General features: G+C 41.8%; 1 protein-coding gene across 1 annotated transcript; it reads right to left on the bottom strand.

Moving 5' to 3' along the window:
• Positions 1-7,940: 7,940 nt before the first annotated feature.
• On the bottom strand, positions 7,941-10,308 carry sox11b (SRY-box transcription factor 11b). The gene has a single exon (XM_028041287.1). The coding sequence runs from the start codon at positions 9,905-9,907 to the stop codon at positions 8,774-8,776; it is 1,134 nt and encodes a 377-aa protein (XP_027897088.1). The 5' UTR covers positions 9,908-10,308; the 3' UTR covers positions 7,941-8,773.
• Positions 10,309-12,865: the final 2,557 nt, after the last annotated feature.

Here is a 12,865-nt window from a genome sequence, read left to right as displayed (position 1 = left end):
TCTTATTGTGTTAAAAAATATATATAAACATGAAAAAGAAAAAACTAATTTGATTAGTTTATTTACATTTTTAACGGATATTTTGATGTGTTAATTGAGCTTAAATTGTCTGGGATCTGATCTGAATTTAATCCGTGTGTTTTTTTAAATGTTGTTAAATAAATACAAATAACAGCAGATGATCTGATTCGGTTTTCTATCTGTAATCGCCTCAAAGTAACCGTTAGTGTCCAGCAGGTGGCGCTATAGACTGACTTGCTTTCAAAAACAGTAGATAATCTAAATCAGGAAGAAAAATGTAACATTTTAAAAAACTTTTAATATTTGTTGGTTATTTCTAAACACAATAATGTTCATTTTATGCTCTTTAGAGGCAGTTTGAGTTTCAGACATAAAGTGTAAGAAGCAGATGTAACCGTAAAGAACGTTCTGGGTCGAAACTTTAATGAGCAAAATGTCGGATAAACATCTGGAAACGGATCAGAGTTCAGATCAGAGTCACCAAACTGGGAGCAGCGTGAGAGAAAAGAAACTCAACCCGGCGCTGGTTTGGTGCGACGCTCCAGATAGAGGTGACGTCTCACGGCGACCTGCCGCCGATAAGAGCTTAAGGTACAGTGAAAATATGCAAATATCTGCGGGAGGAAGCAGATAAGAGCGCAACTGACCTGGACTCGAACCTGCAACCCGGGAGGAAGCGCTGCAGCATTTTCCCCGAACAGAATCCAGACTGAGGTGGGAAAAACTTTTTGAGATTTCTGTTTCTGAAGAAGCTCCAAACCAACCTGGCGCTGTGTGAAAAAGTAATCCCACCTTAAACCGCTGGTTGTTCCTCTCTTACACTGAAAAAACAGAATGCAGCTCCAACTTAAAACAATACAGTAATTTAATGAAGTTTATGAAACTTAATCTATTTACATGTTTCACCGTAACTTTCTAATGAATGAGTTTTTAACTTTGCTGACTTTTCAGACACATTGGAGGGATTTTCACCATGAAGCTTAATGTCCTGCTCAGTTTGAAAACCGTGCTTTGACTAGACCTAATAATCCGTCGTAATATAGCACCAAAAACAACAAATTTTGTTCCGAGACACTTTTCAAAAACAAACAAAAAGTCATTTTTTGTATCTGTTTTTCAGAAACAGATAAAGTTAACAGTTGAAATAACTACAAATAATATGCAAATTGGAGAGTAGTAGGAGAAGAAAGTGAGAAGAGGCCTATGGCAGCATAACTACAGAGACAGATCAGCCATATTTTATGATGTTTCCTGTTTTACAGAGAAGGATTTCTGCAGTTTCCCTCACAGAGTTCCTGCTGCGTTAGGTTTCAGTTTATCATTTTTATTGCTCTATTTTTATCCAGAACAATGTCTGTTCTGCAGGTAAAAAGTTTCAGCATAATTTTTTTAATCCCCTCTGACCTCGGTGCGAACCTGTCTCCCCGTTACCCAGAATGCCCTGGAGTTGGTCTCAATTATCCCGAGCAGAATCCCAGATTTATCAGGCTGGAGACGATCCAGCTGAGCCGCTGCTGCCTTTGATCCGCTGCCAAACATCTGATCAGAGAGCAGCAGAGATGGAGAAGCGAACGGATTGCTTCAGTATTTCCTCTGATATGAGTCTGATTACTGTGAGAGCAGCTGAGTCTCTGCTCCTCCATCCGGACGGAAACGTTGCTCTGAAGATTTAGGAACAAAACCTTTGGAGCTTTGCTCTGACTCTCCAGACGTCTTGAAGGAAAACATCTAAAGCCTGGTTTTCACTTTTCTTGTAAGTGAATCAAAATGTGTTTCATGAAGCTCAACTCAGTTCCTCCAGAAGAAACGACTCCCGAGTCTAGCAGAGTTGAAGGAGAAAGTTCTGGATAAAAATCATGACATTGTTTAAATGAAGGGACACAAAAGGTTCAAACCAAGTCTGCTACTTTGCCTTATAGCTTTATTCCTTTTCTACTCATGGTGCTCCTGTTTATTTCAGAGCCAAACCAAACTGACCATTCAGCTTTCCAAATAACCTGGGAAGAAATAATTCATGTTTTCTCTTCTTTGGTCTCCAAAGGCAAAAAGCAAAGCTCTAAAATAGATGGATGCTACAAAGAAAAGGTGATGGGATCCAAGATCTGGATCAAAATGACATAAAGGCTTCATGAAAAAAGCCGACCAACAAGCAAACAACCTGCTCACCAATCCTACACTTCAGCAATCAGATAACTTACCAACCAACCTACCTACTGATGAACCACTTCACCACCCAACCAACCAACTAACCAGGTTACCAATGAACTAAATGACTATAAAGAACAAGTCAAGCCATTATCACAATGATAAAATTCCAGTTTTTCAGAAACACAACATCTGATCACCATCCTGTTAGCAGAAACTCTAAATATCTGGATTCTGTGTTCCTGAAAAAGGTCTTGCTGAACAATCAGGATCCAAACCAGATGAAAACAGAGAAACTACAGAACCGCTGAATAATTATTAAACACCAGAAAACTACGGGGAGGTTTTTCCTCAGAGGGTTTGTTTCCTTGGTGTTGGTGAGTTTAGCTCCTCTGTCTCACTGATTACAGACTCCAACAGGACGGTCTAATCAAATCCACATGAGTTTAGAAATCTACACCTTCCTCTGTTTCTGCTTGAGCTGAAGAAGAAATACCATCTGGTTGGGAGCAGATCGGGTTTGAACCTTTTTCTCTACAGAAAATCCAACTTTGATTGTTTAATTTTCATTCTTTTATCTCACTAAATGAAGGGTTGAAAGTTTTCACTCTGAATGGGTTTAAAAATAGAGAATATTCAAAGGTTTCTGGTTTAAATCTGTCATTGTTTGCTTTACGTTTGGCTGTGGCAGAACCAGAGGAAATAATCTCTGCACAAACACCCAGAGCAGGAAGCTGACTGCTGGTGGGTGTGAATGGTTTCCAGAACAGCTCCCATTAACACCCAGCTGGTAAAAATACGCCGGCAATCAGCAGGACCAGGTGAGTCCAGCCCACATCGGGACGTTTTCTTTTCTTTCGTTCTTCAAAATGAAACTTTTCTGATGAAGACGTCGTCACACCTCTGCAGGACTGGCTCACTTTAAACCATTTCCTGCCACCACTCGGCTCTGGTGAACTGGGAGAACTGGTTCACACACACTGGAAACATCAGACGGGGTCAGACAGGGCCAAGCGCCGGCTTCCTGCCCCCTCTGAGTTCCCCCCGTTCCCAATTCCTGCGCCGGCTGCAGTGTGCTGGTTTACCACGGAGGACAGCTCGTCTCGTTCCGTCAGGTTGGGATCCAGATTTAGGTTCAGAAACTCCACAAATGTTTGATTCTCCAGTTACATGAACCAGTTCTGGGAAAAACATCAGATCATCGAGGTGGAATAATAAAAACATGAAAGCAAGGAGGAACCAAACTAGAACCAATCAGAAAGTTAGAAACATGAGGCAAAAGCAGCTTGGAGACTCAGAGTTCAGCCATTTACTTCCTTCATTGTGATTATATGAAACAATCTGAGCTCATTAATGAAACTCTCTACCTGTTCATTGGAAATATAAACCGTCTTTGTTCGTTCAGGTTCTAACATCATCAACCCAACAGTATCTGCAGTAATTAAAGGCTCAGGATTATGTAAAATTGACTTTTTATTCCATCATTTTATGATGTTAATCCTCATCAAAAACAAATCTGGAGTTTTGCCTTGATGTTTTTCCAGACATGCTTAATCTCCATGGCAACCATTCAATTGTATTTTGAAACGGTTGGAGTGAAACTAACCTTGAACTGATCTTCTGTCCGTCTCCAAGCTGCATTTTCTCAGTAAATTACTTGAATAAGTCGTAGAAACTCAACTCAGATCCAGGTTTTGTCGGTTGATTCACTTTCAGTCTGGCTTTCTGAAGCATCACTCCAGTGAACGTCTACAACGATCTGTTAATGGCTGCTGATGGAGAGACATTAACATGTTGGTCCAGTAAGACCAACATGTTCTGTGTTGGTCCTGTTGGGTCTCAGTGTAACCTTGTCAACAGGACCGGTTCTCTTCCAAGGACATTCTGTGTAGACAGGCAGGTTCTCCTCAGAGTTTAGCTGGTGGCGTTCCACAAGGCTCAGCTCTGGTCCCACTATTATTGTCATTTATCATCTATGCTGATAACATCCAACTGATTCTCTCATTTAATCCACACCAGGTGGACAGGTTGTCCATCCAATGTTTTCTTGAATCAGTGAATGGCTCTCTGGTAATTTTCTGATTTTAAAAGATAAAGTTTTTGATTACATCTGATAGTCCGGTAGACTTGATCCAATTGGGAACCAAAACTTCAACATCTGCTCCACCTCCAGCTGCTGTGGTTCTCTTTCTCTCTGCTCTGAGTCAAACCAACCAACCTGTTCCCCTCCTGGCCTGTGGGGGCGCTGCACCCAGGAAACAACACAAAAGATCTCCAGAAGATACTTGCTTCTTCAGAAACACAAATGGAGAGGCGTCAGTTTTTAGCAGTTGGATGATTTATCTTGTTTTCTCCTGCTAACGCTAGGTTATCATGTTTGTTTTGGTTGTATTTACCCAGAATGCCCTGCGCTGCAGTCCACTTCCAGCTTTTGGAGCGGTGTCCGGTCTGCTTGGTGTTCACATTCAAACCGAACCAGAGTCCACTTCAACCGAGCCCAGACTGAGGTTTGGAGGACCAGAGGTCAGAGGTCAATTAAAGGGCTACTATTAAAGGTACAGTATGTAACTTACATAAAAATATTTTTCACATATTTGTTGAAACTGTCACTGTAGATAATCCCCTGCCTTCTCCCAGTGCTCCCTGTGCAAACTAGAAACAACCAACCAGAACCAGGAGGTGGGTCTTAGCGCTGTCAATCATGCTTGTGTTCTCCCTATTAGCATAGCCTGTTGTGAATGCTAAGGCTAGTTAACATGACCAGTGGATTAATGGTTTTCCTGTAATGGTAAGTTGTTTTTTCTGACATCACCACATTTAGCAGCATGTACATGAGGATGATTGACAGCACTAAGACCCTCCTCCTGCCTCTGATTGGTTGTTTTGACCGGGAGCAGTGTTTTTTTCAGATTGTCTTTCTCATAGTAAACTCAACATGGTGACAGTTCCAACAAATATGTAAAAAACATTTCTTTATAAAAGTTACGTTCTGCAGCGTCACCACACCGTTAGTCCGACCCGAATGGAGCCGTTTTGTCCGTCAGCAGGAACTAAAAGTTTCTGTTTGGCGACTCCTCAGGTTTCTCTCTGGTTTTGAGATCTTTTTCGCTGGTGAAGCAGCTGAAGTTCTGCGTCCGCCCGTCCGTCTCGGATCAGCAGCCTGACCCGACAGAGTTCATGTTAGTGTGGAGCGTTCTGCTGCTGATCAGAACCAGACCAGTCCCGGGCCGGGCCGATGATACTGGCTGGTATCTGGTGTCAGGTGATATTTCTGATGTGGTTTCTGCTCTGTGACCTCACCGCCGTCCAACACTGGCGCTTTTGTCTGCGGCTGGAGGTAAAATGAGCCCTTCTGTCATCGAGGCCTTAAAGAGGCTTTTAAACGGATCCAGAACCGGCTCATATCGACCCGTCAGTCACACTGAGCGGTTTCACTGCAGCTCCTGATGAACACATTGTGTCTCTGACTGATCTTTAACCTTAAAACTCGTCTTGCTGAAACCCTGAGCTGGTTGGGAACGCTCACTGCGTCTCCACCCTGCACTGTAAAAACAACCAGAACCAGAAACCTCCGGCCTGAGGGGGCGATGCATCCCTACAGCTTCTGGTTGCTTTTAGCTAAACCTTCACAATCTGCATGTTTAAACACTGAAAGCATCAAAACAACATTTTGTCTCATCATCAGGAAAAGAAACAAGCAGTTATTGAACACTGATTGAAACAGGAAGTGGAACTCACAAGGTGACGTTTGTAAAGTTACAGTATTAGAAGAATTAGCCGCAATAACTTGTTCAGCCTAAAAAGAATCAAATTATATTTTCACCATGTTATTGATTTGTTTTTATAAATGTCTCAGATGTGTTAAGATAAAGATAAATATTTAGTTTGAAGCTAAATATTTTACTTAGAGCTAAGTATTTGAAAATTGACTTGCTGATAACAGGAAGTGGACTACCAAAATAAAAGCTGGGTCTTCCAGCATTCTTTGTAAACTCCTGCTTTCAAGTGGCTTTATCGTTTTTATCACATTTATTCTCCTCGTTTTTCACCAACATTTCAGGTTAAAGCAAAAGACGAGCCAGAGAACAAATCAGTATCAACAGGTGAATTTAGTTTGAAGCAGAAATATTTAGCTTGTAAACTAAATGTTTAACTAGCTGAAAGCTAACCAAATATTTACTTTCTAAACTAAATAGTTTGCTAACTATATATTTAGTTTGTAATCTAAATATATTTATTTTGCAAACTAAATATTTAGCTTGCTAACTGTAAATATTTAGTTTTAAGCTGTGACTTTTAAAAGTGATAATAGGGTTAAACTTTGTCTTTTTCCTCTCATGATGAGCTAACTAACCCAAATTATTGCTGCCATTTCTTTTCCGTTAACATCTCAATCAGAACCGTTTAAGCTCCAGGATCTGGACGGCAGCCAGCGGCTTTTTACAGAGCATTTCTAAACGCCGCCTGTTAACAGCAGCACTTATAAACGGAGACGTCTGTCTGCAGGAGTCATGAGACCTAAACGGCTAAAAGACGCTCAGAAACTAAACGCACAGATGTGACTGGCTCTCCTCCTCTTCCTCTGATGAAGGCCGGTTTGTGTCGCCCATCCCTGCAGTTAATGAGCTGCAGTTGTGAAAACAGTTTGACTTTGTGGTCGGGACCCCGACCCTTCAGGCCGCAGCAGCTCCTGCATGGGAGCAGAACCTGACAGGAGACGAAGCTAAGTAACGTCTGCAGCTTCCAGGATTTAAAATCTGATGTTTGCTCTTCATTTCAGCCTCAGACGTCCAGAAACACTCCAATTTTCACTAATTTACTGACATGATTTCTACAGTGGGTTAAAGGTCAGAGGTCACTGTTGAATCATAAACAGATTTTAGACAAAAAACAGGATTTTATCTGCCTTTCAGCAGACCTGGTTTAAAACTTTTGCTCAGAATTGTTTCCCACCTTTGGAAGGAGAGGAAGAGAGAAATCGGCGGATTAATTTAAACCTCAAAAAGCTCATTTATTTCCTTACTTTCCAACTGTTTGAGTTATTCTAGAGAATTTCTGAGGCATTTAAAACCCAAATTTAAATTATTTCCCTCCAATCAATCCAATATGTTATAAAACTGCCAACTTCAGGAGCTTCACAGTACTGTAACCATGTTTATTAATGGAAAGTTTAGTGGAAAGAAAAAGGTGCACAAACAGGGGAATCCAAACACTTGGAAGAAATGCTTGAAATATATCATGTAATGAATATTTTAGGAACCAATTTGTTGAAATAAATTAAGTTTTGGATATTTAGATGCATCTGTAGTCCTGATTCGTTACATTTATATGAATACAGTTAGAAGACAAATGGAAAAGAAAAATGTTGAATTTCAAGCAGAAAAACTGATTTCTGTGAACATTAGTTAGAATTGATGGATTATTTTTCATAACATTTTTCCATTTCTAGAATGAGTCAAATTTATCTGAACTAACAAAACAAAATCTGCAAGAATAATTCCTATAAGAATTTTACAATATGAATAATATTTGAAGGAATATGGAAAAAGGCTGGATAAATGTGCAATAATTTGCAACAGATGCATTTAAACCATCAAACATGACTTCATATGTTTTTGTCAACAGTTTAGTCAGAAGTTATGAATTTGTTTTATGCAATTCTGACAAATGAAGAACTTTTACCCCAAAAAACAAAACCTGCAGGAGTATTTCATTTCTATTTTCCACTAATCAGCCAATCAGAGTCCAGAAGGATCAATAATGAGATGATCTGATTCAGTTCCAGCTGATTTATTCAGAGTACAGACTTTATGATAAAGGACAAGTTCACACAGTTTCCCTTCTGCTACAAAACACTCAGGATGGCCCTTTACGTTCATTTTCTTTCATATTGCACAAAAATAATGAGCAACAAAACAGACGTGTGCTGCTGATGAAGTGATACAAAAATAATTAAAATAAGCAACAGAAACTCCAGCTTTTCCTCCATCTTTATAACCAGTCACACAAACTTGCTAAACTTTAATCTATTTATTCACAACATTTACACTCTGACCAGTACTCCCAGTAAACCTCCCAGTACACCTCCATCTGCGCTTTAAAACAACTGCAAGGCATCAAATCAAGGCAGAACCGGAACCAACAGTTTTCAGGAAAAAGAAAAACAAACCCAGAGTGGAACAAGTGCCTGACATTCCCTTTGAATGTACAAAAATATGCCAGAAAATAGTCATTTTATTATTATTATTCTGATATCTTTAAAAAGATGAGGTATGTTTGGTTATGTAAATATCAAAAAGGTTTCCTGCCACGCCTAGTTCGGTTCTGGTTCTTTTTAAAGTTGCTGCAAAAGTATCCGACGTTAAAAAACACCTGAAGTCCTACAGTTCTGGTTCTACAGTTCTTTATGGGACTGAGTGAGACTGCATAGTCCGGAAAATGGGTCGGACCTGAGACGGAAAATTAATTCATAAAAACCCTGTTGGAGAGTACCTAGTCCAGGTAGGGAGCAAAGCTCCGAAACCGGTACCGAGTCCAGGCAGGGAGCCGGCAGCGGCCACGCCCCCCTCCACGATCAGCACCGGATCTGGGCCTCGGTTCCGACCGGTCAGTACGTGAAGACCAGGTCCGAGAAGTTGGCCTCCAGCCAGTCCCCGGCGATCATCTCGCTCAGCTCCGGGGTGCAGTAATCCGGGAACTCGAAGTGGGACCCGAGGCTGCCCTCGCTGCCGCAGGAGTCCAGGTCTTTGTCCACCAGGGACAGGCTGAGGTTCCCGGCGGCGGCGCTGCAGGAGGAGGCCCAGGGGTCGCCCAGGAAGCCCAGCGCCAGGTCGGCCCGCTCCGCCGGGAGGTCGTCCAGGTCCTCCCCGCAGCAGGAGGACGTGGATCCGGACCGGGAGGAGGAAGCGGGGGAGAGGGAGGCCGGGTAGGAGGAGGCCCCGCCGCCCTGCCGGGTGATGTTCTTGAAGCTGTAGAAGAGCCGGCCGGAGGACTCGAACTGCGGCTCGGACGGGATCTTGGCCAGGCTGAACCGGGACGGTTCCTCCTCCTCTTCCTCCTCCACTTTGAACTCTTCCTCAGAGCCTTCATCATCATCGTCGTCATCATCATCATCATCCTCCTCCTCGTCGTCGGTAAACTCCCGTTTGACGGTTTTAAAGCTGGTGCTCACCATGTACCGGTACCGGTGGTCCGGCTGCGGCGGCAGGTGGCTGCCCCCGCGGCCGGACGCGGCCACCGTCTTCCCGGCCTTCAGTTTGGAGAGTTTCTTGGCGGCTCCGGGGTTTTTACTCACCGACCTCACGGTGCTCTTCTCCGGGGATTGAGCGGATGACTTCCCCGCTGGAAACGCGCAGCCCTCGGTTTTGGGCTTCTTCTTGGGCCGGTACTTATAGTCCGGGTAGTCGGCCATGTGCTTGAGTCGGAGCCGCTCCGCCTCCCGGATGAACGGGATCTTCTCCGTGTCCTTCAACATCTTCCAGCGCTTCCCGAGCCGCTTGGAGATCTCCGCGTTGTGCATGTCCGGACTTTGCTCCATGATCTTCCTCCGCTCGATCTTGGACCAGACCATGAAGGCATTCATGGGCCGCTTTATGTGACCCGACGCCGTTTTACACCAGTCCGGCTTCAGCGGCACGGCGCTGCAGGCCGAAGCCGCCAGCAGCTCACCCTCCTCGGTGTCCGTCGCCTCGCGGGACTCCTTGGCGATTCCCGCTCCAGGATGTTCCCTGTGCTGGACCATGGTCCCAGACTGTTCCAGTCAACCGCAGGAGACTCTGCTAATCCAGCAGAAACGCTTTTCCTGCTCCTTTTTCACTGTTTTAACTTCCAGCCGCGAGGCTCCGCTCAGACCAGCAGCATCTCTCCGTCTGCTCCAAAGCTCAAACCGGCGTCTAATTAACAGGCTGCTCATGCGCACCACGCTTCCTGCTCCGACCAATCACAGCGTTTAGAGGTCCAAACCTTCCCGCCTCCAGACTTCTGCCAGCCAATCAGAGCTTAAAGTCAACTGCGCGTCTACTCCCACCGGCGACTGTCCGTTATTTTAATCTCATTTAAATTGATAACTGAAACTGTCGATGTTTAATGAGTTTTTATTGGTGTTCAGGGACACAAAAATCACATAATCAATATTTATTCAGCCTGTAGATCATCAGGAGTTTACCAGCTGTCTGTCTAATCTGGGAGTAAATAATCTCCAAGATTATTTACACATTTAGCAGAAACAGCAGGGATGTATCATTAAACACATATTTACTGTTTAAGCAACAACAGTAATAATAAAAATAATGACAACAATGCTCTTTTGATCATGGTGCAGTACTACAAAATAATGGTGATAAAATCTGCCTGTATTCAACAGAAAACTCAGGTTTTAATGGCGGCTAACATCTCTGCAGAACCCACAGATTCTGGACACAAACTGTTTAGACGTTTACCTTTAACTTGGTGCAACAGAGACTGTTTATTTCCTATGACTGTCTCTCTGATGAACACAGACTCATATGATAAGATAATTACACTACTTTTAAACTCAATCTTCTCCTTCTGACAATTTTAGGGACACCAGATTATCAGAATGACTCTAACAATAATTTTATGAGATATTCCTGCTGTGTATGGTGAGTCAGACAGATTACTCTAGCAGGGACTCCAACTTCAAATCAGGGATATTCAGTATATATAAATTCAATATTTAGCTTGTAGCTTGTAGCTCAGTATTTATCGACAAATGATTTTATATGTTAGTTAAATGATTAGCGCAGAGCTAAATATTCGGTGTGAAGTATGAAGATAAATATTCAGTTTGTAACCAAAAAATTGCTTTAATTTAAATATTTAGCTTGAGTTGGTGCTAAATATTTAGCTTTCTAACTAAGTATTTAGCGTCAAAAAATATATAGCTCTGAGCTAAATATTCAGTTTTAAAATATGTTTTTAGTTTGCAAACTAAATATTTGGTACCAAGCTGAATGATTAGTCGTTTGGAGTTAAATATTTAGTTTGAAGCTAAATATTTATTTTGAGTTTGCAATTTAGCTAGCTAGTATTTAGCTTCAGCCTAAATCTTTATCTCCATGGTATATACTTTGTTTTACGTTGGAAGCTAAAAATTTCATTTGGTGCCAAATATTTAATTAAGATATTTTGTTTTGTGAACTAAATATTTAGCTTGCTAGTGTTGACAATATATAATTTTGTGTTTTCCTCTATCTCTTTTAGCTGGTTGCAAAGCTACGGTTAAAGGAAATGAGACACTAGGGAACGCCCACTTTAGGGCGCAGCTTAGACTGATGGCATTTTGCTCTGTTAGCCCATAAGGATAGCCTGAACAAATGGATTAGCTGTTTTTAGTCTTATTAAATGGAATTCATGAATTCAACTCACTGACTCCTTTCTCCAAAAACCTATTGGAGAAAAGATCATTCTCCACACTAGCTAACTCTTTAGCTTGCTAATTAAATATGTAGCTTTTACATTTACAAATGAATAAATACCATGGTGAAAATATTACTTTGAAAAACTAACCCTTTTTTTTTCTTTTATGACAAACTAAATAATCCAAATATTGCTGTTAATTATTCACTGTTACATACAGAGAGCCCAGAACGGCACCATTGAGAATAATTAAACCATCTGTTCATATTTTGTATAAATGTTGTGTTCACACGTTGAGAGCAAAACAGAATCAAAGTCAAATCGCCTGGCGGCCATTTTGAAACGGGATATGTGGCAACATGTAATGTTTCTTCTGTGAAATGAGAGAAAATCTGCAGTTTGGTTGGAAGCTGTTAAACGAGGCTTTTACATGTGAAATAAAGTGCAGCTGCTGAGACAATCAGAGCTGTCAGTGGACCATTGATTAGCCTCAGTGTGTGTGTCAGCAGCCATTTACATACATGAGCTGAGCCGTTACTCTGGAATGCGGCTGTTGTTGTGGGAGCCCTGAGAGGTCAGAGGTCAAACTGCTGCAGAGGTGAGAACCGTTCAGGTGGAAACAGGAAGCAGCAAAACGTGGTCTGCAGATCGATTACGTGGTTGCTGTGGTAACAGAGTGCTGAGAGCTGATTGGCTGCTGGGATTGATTAGAACTGGAGGAAGAATTTCACCAAGAAGGAAAAATGTTTGATCACATCAGAATTTTCAAAGTAAAACTGGAAAAGTTTCATCATAAAAGCATGTTAACTTTTTATGTTCTCTGTAACTTAATTTTTTTATATAACATGTTCAAACAAGAAACCAAACTTAGCGTTCTTATTTTATTGTTTAAAGAACAAAAAAATAAAATCAGAAGAATCAAAATGGAGAATCCATCTGCTGCTGATCAGATACATTATAGGGACAAAATTACGTAAAACAAACTTTTTAACAAAGTCTTACAATGTTTTTATCTCATCTTAAGCAAACCTGGAGTGTTGATTTTATTCTTTCATGCATGTTTGAGAAATCTTTTAATCTCCATGGCAACCATTTAGCTGTGCAAAACGCCTGGTTAGCCCTAGCCCCGCCTTCGAAGTGCAGCTCCTGCCCCACTCAGCTCCTTCAGACTACAGACTTCAGCAACAATTAGCAAACACCTGGTGGAACTGCTGAGCTCATTATAGGAGTTACTTCTCAGTGGTAAAACATTGTTAGAGGGATAATAGAGGAGCCATGTTGTGATGACTTCATGAAGGCGGCGTTTCAGAAAGAGCAGGAG

This window comes from Xiphophorus couchianus, chromosome 15, assembly GCF_001444195.1.
Source record: "Xiphophorus couchianus chromosome 15, X_couchianus-1.0, whole genome shotgun sequence".
In the NCBI taxonomy this organism is placed as follows: domain Eukaryota; kingdom Metazoa; phylum Chordata; class Actinopteri; order Cyprinodontiformes; family Poeciliidae; genus Xiphophorus; species Xiphophorus couchianus.
The sequence above is the reverse complement of the archived record's forward strand: the minus strand, read 5'-3'. Positions and strand labels throughout refer to the sequence as shown.

What these genes read in the sequence shown, in the direction of transcription:
- sox11b (XM_028041287.1), bottom strand. Translation starts at nt 9,907, where the DNA reads ATGGTCCAGCACAGGGAACATCCTGGAGCGGGAATCGCCAAGGAGTCC.